At 48.1% G+C, this 15,906-nt stretch overlaps 1 protein-coding gene across 2 annotated transcripts in view; it reads left to right on the top strand.

The window, feature by feature from the left end:
- Positions 1-15,906, top strand: part of CA9 (carbonic anhydrase 9) — a 48,344-nt gene that overhangs the window by 19,658 nt on the left and 12,780 nt on the right. For both annotated transcript variants that reach the window (XM_081880871.1, XM_081880870.1), the window contains exon 4: positions 11,755-11,900. In XM_081880871.1, the coding sequence (XP_081736997.1) occupies positions 11,755-11,900 (146 nt within the window). The remainder of the gene's footprint in view (positions 1-11,754; positions 11,901-15,906) is intronic.

The following is a 15,906-nucleotide window of genomic DNA, read 5'->3' as shown; positions in this document are numbered from 1 at the left end:
CCAGGTTAATTTTGTAATCCAAAAAATAGTTGTTCCAGAAGTAGTTATCAACCCGTTCCAGAGTCCCGCCAGAGCTGAAAGCTTCCTTAACTCCAAACACTTCCAGAGACACATCGTATTCAATCTTGCAGTACTGCGACTTTTGGTCATGCAGCACTTTAGGTTTCTCCATCTGTATCTTTTGAAGTGCAATCACAACCTCTTCCGTCGTCATCTGCCCTTGGACTTGCCCTGTCAAGCCAGTTTCCTGAGTTAGTTGTTGTGAAGCTTCTTTATCCTTATTTTCTGTTGGTTCATATTTACTGGTTACAACAGATATAGAGTCTAACTTTTCGTTCATTAAGTCCATTTTCTCATGCAGCTGCTGTAGCTTAGCATTTATTCTGTCAAGGTCAGACAACAAGGTTTCTTCCCGGCACATTGCTGTTCAAGGTCAGGCGGCTGGTCCCACGGTCTAATTCCCAGAATTGTAGAATTTCACTATAAACTGCAGCAACAAATTAACAAGCTCCCTCTAGGGGACACAATTTCAGTTCACATCCATCTTTAAAATGTATCTGTCAGGGGCTCCAACAAAGGAAACTTTACTTTCGGTTTTCAAATACTTTGTTTCCTTAACATGCAAGATGCAGAAAGTGGCATTAAAGTTAATTTATTTCTCTTCTTTTTACTATCTGTCAAGAGTAAACCACTTTCAATCGATGGGCATCTCCAAAACTTTCTGTCCTGACACCCCGTCCCCAGGTTTGGGACAATGGAGGCTTATGTTCCTTTACTCTCTCCCCGCAGGCTTAGGAGATCAAAGATTTTTTCCCCTTTTCCCCTGCTGTCAAGGGGGGTTTTGTTGTTTATAAATGCAGGAAATTTCAGTCCTTAAGTCAATTTTCCAGGCTGATTAGCTTATAAGATCTTTGCTTCAGTCTATTTACAAAGCGGAAGACGGACTTCCTGTTTAGACCTTCCCGCTACGTACCTAATTCGTAAATTTTGTAGTTTTCTTAATCAAATCTTCCGTTTTTACTCACGGGTACTTGTTTTAGAATCCAATTGTCATCAGGAAAACGTCAGCGCTCTCCGGCGATGGCTGCGCGGCTTCCCTCCGTGAAAGTAGCACTCGGTTCGATGCACCGCGCTGCTCACCCCACTTCGCTCCGGAGCCCCAAAAGGGGTTCCCCGCGAGTAGGGGAGGCGCTCCTGGTGCTCTGCCGAACCCCACGTTCCCAGGCTTCTTCCACCTGGGATAAGAAAAATCCCACAACACTTAACAGGTACACACAGACCATGCTCAAAGCATGGAAAACACAAATAGGCAAACTCTCCCCAACCCCATCCCCACTAATCCCCCTGGCATACCACCCATTATTCCACCATGCAGCACAAAACCTCCAGATAAAAACCTGGCGAACCAAAGGCTTATATTGCCTAATAGATTTTTATAAAAATAACAAACCCTTGTCAACACAAGAAATACAAGACAAACTAGAAGACACCCAAATGCCCTGGTTAACACAACACCAACTACATGCCCTCTTAAACAACCCAACAGTAAAATCGGCAGCAACTAGGCCCCTGACAACCTTCAAAAACCTCCTCCTAACAACAAAGGGAAACGGTAAAGGGACGGTATCCGCAATATACAAAATACTACTCCAAAATCCCGCAAATCCCCTAGACGCAATCAAAAAACAATGGGAGAATGACATAGGCTATGAGATTAACTCCACTCAATGGACCAGAATGTGGTCTAAACCCCCCTTTAAATCCATATCAACGAAAAGAAAAGAACTCACACTGAAACTCACCTACAGGTGGTACCTAACCCCAAGGAAACTAGTGCTAATACACCCAGGAACCTCACCAAAATGCTGGAGAGGGTGCACCTCCACAGGCACATACCTCCACATGTGGTGGGAGTGTCCCAAAATCCAACTATTCTGGACAACAGCCATACAAGAAATATGTAAAATAACTAAGAAATAACTAAGACTTCACCCCAGAATTGGCCCTACTAAACATCTTCCAAGACAACAATGCCCATTTACACCACAAAGAACTCATAACCCACCTGCTCTCAGCAGCCAGAAACATCATAACCAGACACTGGAGAGACCTGTCAGGAGTAAGCATGGACCAATGGTACCAAATAGTATGGGAAACAGCCCTACTAGAAAAATTAACTAATAAACTGAAACTGACACGGGGACAAACAGAAGAAGACACCTTCACCCCGGTATGGCTCCCCTTTATCACATACACAGCCCAGCAGGACAATGACAATAATCCACCAACAGCATAAAAATCAATATGGCTAACCTGATCCAAAACACCCACCCACCTCACTCACACACGAAAACAAAGATTACCACAGCCAACCACAAACAAACAATCACACCCTAGGCCAACCCCAACCTCTCTCACCACCAAAGGAACACAAGTGAACAACACAAGCACGCTGACACCAAACTCTACATACATTAAGCATAATAGAAACACCGCTACCCGACCCCACCCCCATCCATCTCCCCTCCCTCCACCCCCCTTTCTTTTTTTCTTTTTTTCCTTCTCCCCCTAATGCCTCAACAAATGAAACGGATTTGTAAAAATGTTACATGGGGAAAAAAATACGAGGCATTACACTTACACTGTAAAACAAGAAAACGCTTAATAAAATATTTTTTTAAAAAGCAGCAGCTGTAGCTCTCAAGAAGAGGCAGGAGAAGGGGCCTCCCGCCAAGTTTCCCACCCCAGAAACCGGTGCCTCTTTCTATCAATTTGGCAAAGAAGTCAAAGTATCCAAATGAGATGGGGAATTTTTAATCTCACCCCATCCCTTGGATGCAAAGGTCTGTGTGGGGTCAGGGGTTTGGAATTAGGCTGGCTGCAGACCCTCACCCAGTGGCGGGCGGGGGGCACCTGGGAATACATTTGCCATTGCAATGCCACCTGCAGACTCCTGTCCCCGGATGCCTCAGATTTGTTCCAGCGTGCGAGTGCCAGCACTTATGCCCAAACTGTGCCGGCTGTCGGAAGGGGGTCTCCTCCTCTGACTGACTTCCTTGTGCAGTGCAAGCAGCGGCCTGCAGAGAAGACAGAAAAGCTGATGGAACTCACTGTGTGCCCCCCGCCCATTTTCCTTACAACTTTTGCCCAGAGTAATGGCCGCCCACCCAAGGGGGGGGGGTGGGATTCCTGGAAGAGAAACCTACTGATATCTACTAGACATGAGGACTGTGCTCTGCCTGCGCTGCCAGAGGAGTCAGTGCCTCTGAGTGCCAATGGCTGGGGGGAGAGTGGCTCAACTTGCACTCAGGTCCTGCTTGTTTCTAGGCTTCCCTTTGGTGAGAAGACAATGTGGATGAGGTGTCCAGCAGGCACTGAAGAGCATAAGAAGAGCCCTGCTTCTTGTTGTTTAGTCGTTTAGACGTGTCCGCCTCTTCATGACCCCCTGGACCAGAGCACGCCAGGCACTCCTGTCTTCCACTGCCTCCTGCAGTTTGGTCAAACTCATGTTTGTGGCTTTGAGAACACTGTCCCACCATCTCGTCCTCTGTCGTCCCCTTCTCCTTGTGCCCTCCATCTTTCCCAACATCAGGGTCTTTTCCAGGGAGTCTTCTCTTCTCATGAGGTGGCCAGAGTATTGGAGCCTCAGCTTCAGGATCTGTCCTTCCAGTGAGCACTCAGGGCTGATTTCCTTCAGAATGGAGAGGTTTGATCTTCTTGCAGTCCATGGGACTCTCAAGAGTCTCCTCCAGCACCAGAATTCAAAAGCATCCATTCTTCGGCGATCAGCCTTCTTTATGGTCCAGCTTAGGACTTCTGGGTTGGTGCCTCTGGCAATGGCGGAGTTCCTCCAATCGGGAGGAATTTGCTCCATGGAAATCAGGGTCTGACCACCACGGCTAAGGCGGAGACCCAGTAAAATCACAGGCGGGAGAAGCCTGTGAACGTGGGATTCGGCTGGCACCTTTTGCGCCTCCCCTACTCGCGGGGAGACCCGGTTTCGGGGATCCGGAGCGTCGTGGGGTGAGCGGCGCGGTGCTTCGAATTGACTGCTTTTTTCACGGAGGGAAGCCGCATTGCTGTTGCCGGAGAGCGCTGACTTTTTCCTGTGGACAATTTGACTCTAAACAACTACCCATGAGTGGAACGGAAAATTGGATTTACAAACGTCTTAATTTGGTACTGAAACGGGAAGGTCTCAAACAGGAAGTCCGCCTTCCCCTTTTGTAAATAGATTGAAGCAAAGAAGCTGCAAGCTAAGGTCTTGGAAAGCCGTATGTAAAGGATTAAACCTCCATCAATTAAAATCATTAAACCCCCCTTGGAAGCAGGAGAAGAGGGGGAAATTTTGGATCGTGTAAACCTGCAGGAGAGAGTGATAAAAATTAAATTACCACTGCTCTGAACCTGGAACGGGCTGCCAGTAGATTGACGTTTTGGGAGAGTTCAATGACTGTGAATAAAACTTATGTTGACAGTTAGTTAAATAAGAGAAATATATTGTTTCCATTGTCCTCTTCTGCATTTAAAAAGGAAGAAAAGTAACTGAAAATTGAAACTAACTTTACTTTTGGAACTGTGCTTGAAAGGATTGATACAAGTGGAGACTGTTTCCCTCTAGAGGGAATTTTTGAAACTGTTACAAGAGTGGAGCTGGGGAATCTCCAGCTACAGGATAAGAGCTGTGAGAATCAAGGATTGACCTTGGACCATTTAAGAATGTCGACAGGAGAAGCCTTAGTGATTGCATTATGCAAGATAAGCTATTCGTTGGAACAGCTTCACAAAAAGACGGATGTTATGGCTACTAAAATTGATAATTTGGGACAAAAAGTGATTAATTTGGGACAAAAAGTGAGCACCAATACAGAAATTATTCAGGACTTGCTGCAGGAATCTACTTTAGCAGAACAAAATGTGGAGGAGAAGAAGGAGAAAGTTGTTGTAGCCTTACAAAGGCAAATTGAGGACTATAAGTTGAGGCCTTTTATGATTGAATCCAGAAAAAGTCAGATTTTGAGGACCGAAGCCCGGCCTGAACTGGAGAAGGAAAGTTGGAAAGATCCCCCCATGCAGGGTTTAACTGACTTTTGGGACATGGACCTGGGTCAGGAGGAGACTGGAGTTCTGGGGCCTTTGGATTTGGAGGAACTTTGAAACATGTTCTGAAATACTTCATGGACGTTAGCTTCAACCATGGAAATTTGGCTGACCTGTCAAGAAGGAACAAAAGGATTGATAGGTCGGAGTTTCCCCGAGATCTGCTCTATAGCATCAAAGAATATGAAGAAGACCTGCAGAAGGGACTTGGAAAAGAGTTAAGAGCCTCGGACATAAGATCTCCAGGTTGATGGACTGTATGGAGTTGACGGAAGTGACTGGCAGAGTCCGAGACCGGGGAGAGGAGATGGTGGAAGAAGATTGGAAAACTTAAAGTTTATATATAGAAATATTGTAAAATTAATGAGTGATAGAAAAATGTTGGAATGAAATTTTATGGCCTTAGTAGAAATGCTATAAGAAGTTAAGCTTAAATAAGTATATTAATTTTAATGGAAATAAGATTAAAAATATGTTAAGACATTTATATGATAGAAAATAGAGAAAGATGGAAAGGAATTGCTGAAACAATTAATGGAAGTGGAAAACAAAGAGGGAGGTGAGAGGAGGTCGATGAAACAAGGGAATGAAAGATAGAATATGGAAAAGGTATGATGTATGTTTTTAAATTGTTTTTGTTTTGTATTGTTTAGTTCATTGTGTTAAGGTTGTGTTTTGTATTGTTTATATATTGTATTGTATTGTTTTTTTCTTTTTTGTTTTCTTTCTCTTTTTTCTTTTTTGTAAGCTTTAAAAGTAATAAATATTATTTTTTTAAAAAAAAATATGGTCCAGCTTTCACTTCCATACATCACTACTGGGAAAACCATAGCTTTTACTATACGGACTTTTGTTGGCAAGGTGATGTCAGAGCCCTGCTAGATCAGGCCCAATAGTGTGGGATGTAAACACAGGAGCAGTCAATGACAACATTCCTAGAGTGTACATGTTAGAACATGGGGAGGGATGTCTGTCCAGCAAGCAGGTAAACTTCCTGGGGACGGACTTCCTCCGCATGTGACCAGAGGTGGGTGTGGCCTCACCTGTGCAGGTAATGATAAAAGCACAGGGCAGGCAGCCACTCTCTCTCTTGCCTCTTGCCTCTTGCCTCTCTGCCATCTTCATCTTCTGAAGGAGCAACATGCCCTCTTGGCTCCCAGCCAAGAGAGGACAGCAATATCTTGCTACAAGATAGATTCTAACTGCATGTAACCTTTTTAAGCCTGCCTACCTTCTGGGATCATATTGTGAACAGAACGTGAGTAAACTCTTTTATACTTTTATAAAGACTGTGTCGTGTCTTGTATTTTAAGAGGGAACAAAGGGGAAATTACCAGAGTAATTATTATAGAGGTTCTAACGAACCTGTGCAAGCGTTACCGTTGCGTACTTAAAGGGGAATGTCTATAAACTCTGCTGATATTTTGGGAACTTGTTAGTACAAGTTGGATAAGGATATAATTAGTCAATATATCCTCTCCTGCACCCCAGAACATTCCCACAAAGGGTTATTGGCCCCAGTATTGCATATTTCTGCGTATTTTTGAAGGATTGCGTTGGATTGTGATTTTGAGTTGAGTAGTATTTTTCTGAGTTAACTTCCTGGTAAGCACATGGTCCTTTGTTCCATTGTGCAGTGGGGATTAAGCACCCCCCCTTCCCTCAGAGTTCACAGTGACCCAAGGCAGTGAAGAATTGTTTTGCATTTTTGAGATTTTTGAGATTTTGATTTTAAAATTTTGAGAAATTTTGAAATTTTGAAGAATTTTCAAATTTTTGGATTTTAAGATGGCTAGAGCAGCTTTTGATAGTGATGCAAAGCTAGGAATGCCTGTGCTGAATGAACACAATTTCATACACTGGAAGCAGCGCTTGATAGCATGTTTAGATTATAAGCACATTTTGGAAGCTTTAAACCCTCAACCTACGGGATCGTCTGAGGAAGCTTTAGCCAAGATAAGTGCTTGGAAACGCATGAACAGCGAAGCTAGACACATAATTTTGAGTGGACTTCGCGATGAGCAGCTATCATTAATAAATAGTACAGATGATGCATCTCAAATCTTAAGAGATATAGAGCGCGTGTATGGAGAATCTAGCATAAACTGCTTCAGAAACTTGGTGTGTAAATTAACCAGAGTGAGGATGAATTCAAAAGAGGAATTCACAGAGCACATCAACAAGTTTACTGAGATTATTCAAAGAATTGATTTGACTCCCAAAGCTTTTGATGAAGATACAAAGATAGCATTTTTGTTGTCATCACTTGGACCACGCTTTAGCGCATTTGTAAGTTTGATGGATCATAGACAAGGTCTGACTTTTAAAGACTTGATTGGTTATTTAAAAGAAGAATGCAGAGATAGAGCTGAATCTCCAGTGAGAAATGCTAGAAGCAAGGACAGCAGTTATGCATCTAGGCAATGTACAAAGTCCAAAGAGATGCCTAAGAAAGTGATTTGTTTCAATTGTAACAAAGAAGGACACATTGCAAAGAATTGCAAGGCTCCTAAAGCCAAGAAACCCCACCCCTTTCAGCCAAAAGGGGAAAAGAAGGGGAAATGCGAATGCACATGGCTACTGCAAGAAAGGAATTTAGCTGTCCAGAATCGTGAGAATAGACGTAATAAATGGATAATTGATTCAGGTGCCAGCTCACATTTTTCATATAAAAAGGACTATTTTAATGAGATAAATGATGAAGAAGGATCTGAAATTGAAATTGCAGATGGGAACATTGTTAAAGCAAAAGGTGCAGGTTCCATGAGTCTGAAATGCAATATAAACAATGAATGCATTGAGAACACAATCTCTAGAGTTTTGTATGTACCAGAGCTGAGCTGCAATTTAATCAGCGTGTCCACATTGGACAAGAAAGGTTTCCAGATCACATTTGGAAATGGAGAATGCAAGGTGACTAGAAATGGCAAAGTGTTTGCTCAAGCAGAGCTAATCAATGGTGTATATGAGCTTGATTTTTCAGAGAATCAGTCTGCAAAAGTGGCACATTCCAGCCAGAAGGATGAAGCAGATCTGGACCTATGGCACAGAAGGCTTGGACATAGAGACACCAACGTCATTCTGGATCTACAGAAAAGAGATCTTGTAAGAGGTTTGCAGGTAAAGCAGAGCAACAAAGCTCCAGCAAAGTGCATAAGCTGTATTACTGAGAAGGCTGTAAAACCTTCATTTCCACGTTGTGCAGAACAAAGAAGCAACAAAGTGCTTGACATAGTGCACACTGACATATGTGGACCCATGAGTGTTCCCTCACTGGGAAAGAATAGATATATTTTAATATTTCTGGATGACTTTTCAAGATTTTGTGTTGTGTATTTCCTCAAAGAGAAGAGTGAGACAGTGGACAAGCTCCAGGAATACATTGCCATGGTCAAGAATAAATTCCAAAGAGCTCCAGCTGTGCTAATGAGCGACAATGGAGGTGAGTACTGCTCAAATGAAATGCAGGCTCTCCTGGCCAAGGAAGGAATTGCACACGTAACCACAATTCCTTACACACCACAGCAGAATGCCATAGCTGAGAGAAAGTTTAGGTCCATTATGGACATGACAAGGTGCATGCTAAAGGATGCATGTTTGCCACAGAAGCTGTGGGCCGAAGGAGTGTACACGTCGGTCTATTTGCAGAATAGACTGCCAACTAAAGGTGCAGAGCGCACACCATTTGAACTTTGGCATGGGAAAGCTCCCAATCTGTCGCACATACGTGTGTTTGGAAGTCCGTGTTACTTCCACGTGCCCAAGGAACACAGACACAAGCTTGACTCCAGGGCAAAAGCAGGTATCCTTGTGGGATACGCCTCTGGAGGCAAAGGATATAGAATTATGGACTTACAAACTGGTAAGACAAATGCATACCATGCGGTTTATGTTGATGAATATGGAAAGGTAGACACTAAGAACACTGTTGTGGATTCTTCAGATGAGTCAGAAAGGACTCAAGAGTTTGTATATTTCCCTTTTGAGACCCCACAAAGTACTAATCTGCCTTCGAGTGTTACAGCGCCCCCTACAGGCGACGCACCAGAAGACGCAGAGGACCAGAACCCTGGCGGCACCAGAGACGAAGATGAGGACTCAGATGGGGACATGCCTGCGTTGGAGGAGGATGAGGAAGCTGATGCGGTCGCAGAACCAGAGGTCAGGCGCTCGTCCAGAACCAACAAAGGTGTCCCACCATTACGGTTGTCCTACTTTGCAGGGTCGGCGTTTCCACAAGAACCTTCCACTTGGGAAGAGATACAGGAGATGCCAGCTGCAGAAGCCAGTCTCTGGAGGAAGGCCGCGCAGGAGGAGATGGATGCACTGCATCAGAACAAGACCTGGACACTCACTGAGCTGCCTCCCGGTAAGAAGGCCATTGGCAGTAAATGGGTTTTCAAGGTTAAGAAGGGGTCAGAAGGAGAAGTGCAGCGCTACAAAGCTAGACTTGTAGCACAGGGATTTTCACAGCGTTTTGGTGAAGATTATGATGAAGTTTTTGCACCAACCGTGAGGTACAGCAGCGTAAGAATGCTTTTAAGCATTGCAGCCTCCAAGAAAATGAGAGTGAAACACATAGACATTGCTACCGCTTTTCTACATGGGCAGATTTCTGAAGAAATTTACATGAAGCAGCCTAAAGGTTTTGTGAAACCACATGAGGCACATTTAGTGTGCAAACTGCAGAAAGGACTTTATGGACTTAAACAGGCTGCTAGAGCCTGGAACCAGAAGTTGCATAAAATGCTGACGCAACTTGGGTACAAGCAAGGCGACGCTGACAAGTGCTTGTACAGTAAGTCAAATAATGGACAATTCTCATATATCTTAGCATTTGTTGATGACCTGATTATTGCCACAGCAAGTGAGAAAGACTATACACAGATAGTAAAACACCTTAGCAAAGAGGTGGAGGTCAAGGAGCTAGGAGATGTCCAGTACTACCTCGGGATCCAGGTGGAAAGAGAAGAGGACGGCTCATTTCTTCTCAGCCAAAGACAGAAGATCCACGAGCTGATTGAGCACATGCAGATGCAAGACGCACATCCAGTTGCTACACCGATGGCTACTGACTTCCTGAAGAATCAGCAGGATTCGAAGCAGTTGCCAGACAACAATGACTACAGGTCGGCGATTGGTAAACTTTTGTATTTAGTTACCACATGTAGACCTGACTTAGCAAATGCTGTGGGGATTCTTAGCAGAAAAGTGAATTCTCCCACTGAGCATGATTGGGCAGGTGTAAAGAGGGTGGTGCGATATTTGAAGGGTACCATGAATTGTAAATTAAGGTTACCAGCCGTCAGAGACCCTAAGTTGGTTGGGTATACTGATGCGGATTGGGCTGGGGATAATGCTGATTATAAATCAACAAGTGGTCATGTTTTCATGTTTGGTGATGGACCTGTTTCATGGGGCAGTTATAAACAGAGCTGTGTAGCATTATCTTCCACAGAATCAGAATACGTTGCAGCAACAGAAGCCTGCAGAGAGATCGCCTGGCTTGATCAACTCATAAAGGACTTTGGGTTGGTGAGAAAAGGGCCTGTCAGCTTGCTAGAGGACAATCAAAGTTGCCTGAAGCTGACGCAGAGTGAGAAGTTCCTGGCCAGAACAAAACACATTGGGGTTAAATACCACTACATACGCCAGATGATCCAGGATGGACTTGTGGAACTATCCTACTGCAGCACCCAAGAGATGACTGCTGACATCCTGACGAAACCCCTACCAAGAGAGAGTTTCCAGAATCTACGTGTCAAGCTGGGACTCTGGGTGGTTGAATAAAGTTGTTTATGTTTTGTGTATGTTGTATTGCCTGAGAAGGGGTATGTGGGATGTAAACACAGGAGCAGTCAATGACAACATTCCTAGAGTGTACATGTTAGAACATGGGGAGGGATGTCTGTCCAGCAAGCAGGTAAACTTCCTGGGGACGGACTTCCTCCGCATGTGACCAGAGGTGGGTGTGGCCTCACCTGTGCAGGTAATGATAAAAGCACAGGGCAGGCAGCCACTCTCTCTCTTGCCTCTTGCCTCTTGCCTCTCTGCCATCTTCATCTTCTGAAGGAGCAACATGCCCTCTTGGCTCCCAGCCAAGAGAGGACAGCAATATCTTGCTACAAGATAGATTCTAACTGCATGTAACCTTTTTAAGCCTGCCTACCTTCTGGGATCATATTGTGAACAGAACGTGAGTAAACTCTTTTATACTTTTATAAAGACTGTGTCGTGTCTTGTATTTTAAGAGGGAACAAAGGGGAAATTACCAGAGTAATTATTATAGAGGTTCTAACGAACCTGTGCAAGCGTTACCGTTGCGTACTTAAAGGGGAATGTCTATAAACTCTGCTGATATTTTGGGAACTTGTTAGTACAAGTTGGATAAGGATATAATTAGTCAATATATCCTCTCCTGCACCCCAGAACATTCCCACAAATAGGACCCATCCATTCCAGCATCCTGCTCTCCCCTTCACCAGCCAGACGCAGGAGCTGAGCACCAGAGCCCTCTGCCCTCAGGCGCCTTGTGAGGTTTGCCTGAGAGGTGCCCTTGGTGCAAAGGATGCCAAGGAGGGTAGCTCTGTCTCCAGTGTGCAAAGAAGGAGAGGGAAGCAGCAGCCTCTCATCTTGAGTGTCTCTCCCCCGCAGTGGTCCTCGACCTGCCCAGGAATTTGACCCTCACCGGCGGGGGACTCCCGCAGCCATACCAGGCTGCCCAGCTGCACTTGCACTGGGGGTCTGCCCTGAAGCCCGGCTCTGAGCACACAGTGGATGGGCACCGCTATGCTGGGGAGGTAAGTCCCACTGCCCCTTGCGTGACTCCCGCCTGCTTCTGGCCTCTTGCTTGGCTGCTTTGATGCAGAAAGGTGGTGTCAGGGCTGCCTCTAGGTCCCAGCTCACAGAGGACCAGCGCCAGGCTGATATTATGTACAAAAGTCTTTATTGAAGTATAGTTTCCATTTTAAAGCCAGAGCGTGCAACCCTACGTCTAGACTCTAGATCAGCAAAGTCCTATCTGAATCACTTCCCCTTCAGCACCAGTTTAAGATCCTAGCCCTGCTCCACCTTCTGCGCTGCTCTCTCCTCCTCTGGGTCCTCCTGCCCTCTGGGGCATTGCCCTTCCTGGACTCTTCCGACGCTGAGTCACTTAGCTCCTCCCCCTGCCTCCGGCGTGCTTTAGGACCCGGTTCCCAATCCTCACTCTCTGCTGTCCCGCGCTCCTGTACATTTGAACTTGCTTCTCGCGCCAACCCAGTGACCTTTCTCCTAACCGTTACACTGCTTCTATCACTGCTTCCCTCTTCCGTGACACTGGCCGGATCCGACCTCCCCTCCGTTGTACGACTCTCCGAGGAAGGCGTGGTCAGCTCTGCCTCGTCTTCTCTCCCTGGTGGGGGAAGTACTGGTCCCGATGCCTGGGACCCTTCCCCCCCACTCTGCTCTGGTGGGGAAGCTGGTCCTGATCTCCAACTACTACTCTGGGAGTCCCTGCTCCCCCCTTGCTCCTGGGGCGTTCCCCTTGGGACCCCCCTACCCCTGGCCACTGGCGCTCCCTTCTGTGAATCTTCCGATTCGCTGGAGAGGCTTATGGAATCCCTCGGACCACTGTCTCCTCCTACACTGCCCTCTGATTCCTCGCCCTCGCTCTCCATCTCCCATCTTCCCTGTGCCTCTGCTCCTGAGCCCCTGACATCCATCCCGCCCTTGAAGCCCCCCCTTCCCCCCTCCCCTTCTCCCGGAGTGGGTTCTGGGTGCTCCAATGTCGTGGGGGTGAGTGCGGGGTACAGTTCTTCCCCCGTGGCGTGCCGCCAGCCGGATAAGTCCGGGAAGTCCTCCATGGTCTCGTCAACGGCGATCTCCTCTGCTTCCATCTCTTGGGAGGTGTGCTCGAAACCTGGATCTACCCCCAACTCGCCCGTGACCCCCTCTTCCCCTGTCGCTTGTGGTGACACTGCGTGCCATGGTCCTCTCAGCAGATCTCTGCGCCAGCCCACCTCAGGCTGATCCTCCCACCAATAAGATCCTCCTGTGCCAAACCCTGAGAGGGACCCCTCTGGGGAGCTGGTCTCCGGTGACGCCTCTTCAGCTGAAGAGAAACCCTGGAACGTGCTGGTGGAGAGTGTGGGTGTGAAAAGATATTCGTCGAAATAATCTGCCGGCATGGGTCTGTGTGGGAAAAGTGCATGGAATTCGTCCTTGAGCCATTGCTCCTCCACTGCATAGTCCGGTACCCACCTGTTGGCGCTGGCTGGGGTGTCTTCCCTGGCGAGGAGATATTCAATCCCTTCCTCCCCCCATCTCGAGTCTAAAATCTCTGTGGCCTCGTTGATCGGGTCCGCCCTCGGCGGCCCCCCCTGTGTGGGTGCGTCTCTGAGCGGGCTGGGGGCAGTCCCTGGTGCCTGGAACCTGTGAGGTGCCTTGTAGGGCGTGAGCACCGATCTATGAAAGACCGGATGCATTCTGGATCCCTCCGGGAGTGTCAGCCGGAAGGCCACTGGGTTGATCTGTGCCTCGACTTGGTAAGGGCCTAGCTGCTTGTGTCCGAGCTTCTTTTTAGCTAACGATCTGGCCGGCACTGCCTGGGCTGCTAACCACACCCAGTCCCCCACCCGGATGTCCTCCCCAACTCTCCTGTGTCGGTCTGCCTGCATCTTGTAAGCGTGTTTAGCTAGCTCCAACTGCCTTCGGAGCTGTTCGTGGACCTCCTGTAACTCCGCTGCCAAGTTCTCAGCTCCCTGCGGTTCCCCCTCCCCCACTTTCTCTAAACCCGGGAAGGTCCTGGGATGCCGCCCATTGTTGGCGAAAAACGGTGTCACCCCCGTGGACACGTGCTTCGTGTTGTTGTAGGCAAACTCGGCCAGCGGCAGATAGTCCACCCAGGTCGAGGGCTGCTGGTTCGCGTAGCATCTCAGGTACTGCTGCATGATGGCGTTGACCCTCTCCGCTTGTCCGTTGGTCTGCGGGTGTCTCGCCGACGATAGGTTGACCTTGACGTTCAGGATGCCCATCAGCTTCTGCCAGAAACTCGAGATGAACTGGCGCCCCCGTTCGGACAGGATAGACCGTGGTAGGCCGTGCACCTTGAACACGTGGTCTATGAACATCTTGGCTGTCTGTTCCGCTGTGGCCACCTTCGCGCAAGGAATGAAGTGGGCCATCTTGGTGAACAAGTCTACTACCACGAGTACCGCTGTCTTGCCTCGCGAGCTGGGCAGATCTGTGACAAAGTCCAGGGCCACTTTCTCCCACGGCTCAAGGGGCGTCTGTAGCGGTTCCAGCAATCCCGCCGGCGGCTTGTGCACCGGTTTGGCCCTTTGGCATGTGTCGCACCTCATGACGTAATCCGCGACTTCCGCCCTCATCTTGGGCCACCAAAAGTCCCTGGCTACTAGTTCCACCGTCTTCTCTTTGCCGAAGTGCCCAGCGCTGGGTGCGTCGTGTAACTGCTGCAGTACCTTCGCGCGGAGGTCGTCTCCCGGCACGTAGAGGGCCCCTTTGCGGATGAGCAGTCCGTCGCGTATCTGAAACTCGTCGTCCTTCGCCTTGCCGCTTCGCACCTCCTCCATCTTGGATCGTGCAAAGGAGTCTGTCTGCAGCGCGCGACATACTGCGTCCAGGTCCACCGTGGCTGAGGCGCATGCCCACGCTTCCGGTGCGAAAATGTGCTTGGCTGCCGCCGGTGCCTCTGCCTCGAGATACTGCGGCTTCCTGGACAGCGCATCCGCCATGATGTTGCTGTCTCCTGGGATGTATTCTATTCTGAAGTCGAAATCTGCAAAGAACTCCGCCCAGTGGATGTGCCTCTGGTTTAGGAACCTCGCCGTGCGCCAGTACTCCAAGTTCTTATGGTCCGTGCGGACCTGCACTGTGTGTTTGGCTCCGATGAGGAAGTGCCGCCACGCCTTGAATGCTGCATGAACGGCCAGCAACTCTCTGTCCCAGATGGTGTAGTTCTGCTCCGACTTGCTGAGCTTCCTGGAGTAGAAAGCGCACGGCCTCCAGTCCCCTTGTGGATCTCGCTGCAACAGGACCGCCCCCACGGCTCTGTCTGAGGCGTCCGTCTCAACCCTCATGGGTTTGCTGGGGTTCACGTGCAGCAGCTGCTCCTCGGACGCGAAGAGACGCTTGAGCTTTTGAAAGGACTGCTCCGCCTGCTCCGTCCAGATGAACTTCTTCTTCTTGGAGCTGAGGGTGTCCGTGATGGCCGCCGTCTGCATAGCGAAACCCTTGATAAACTTGCGATAAAAGTTGGCAAAGCCGACAAACTTCTGGACCTCCTTCCGATTGCGCGGGCTCTTCCAGTCCAACACCGCGCGGACCTTGGCGCTGTCCATGGCGAGTCCCTTGTCGGACAGCTTGTAGCCCAGGAAATCCACCTCCGTCACCTCGAACTGGCACTTCTCTAGCTTGGCATAAAGCCTGTGCTCTCTCAGCCTCTGCAGGACTTCCTTGACATCTCTCTCGTGGGCCTCCTGCGACTCCGAGAAGATCAGGATGTCGTCCAGGAAGCAGACGCACTTCTTGTAGAGGAGACCCGCTAAGACGTGGTGCATGAAGGCTTGAAAACAGTGGGAGCCATTTTGTAATCCAAAAGGCATAACTCTATATTCATAGGTGCCTAGCGGCATAAACATGGCCGTCTTCCACTCGTCGCCCTCCCGCACGCGTATGAGATTGTACGCTCCGCGTAGATCCAACTTGGTAAAGATGCGACCCTTCCTCACCGTCGCCAGCAGGTCATCGATCTTGGGCATGGGGAAGGCTGTGGGCTTGGTTTTCGAATTCAAAATTCTGAAATCA

Source organism: Podarcis erhardii (assembly GCF_964252035.2).
Source record: "Podarcis erhardii genome assembly, chromosome: 11".
Taxonomy (NCBI): Eukaryota; Metazoa; Chordata; class Lepidosauria; order Squamata; family Lacertidae; genus Podarcis; species Podarcis erhardii.
Note: the sequence above shows the minus strand (reverse complement) of the source record. Positions and strands in the feature narration are given on the sequence as shown.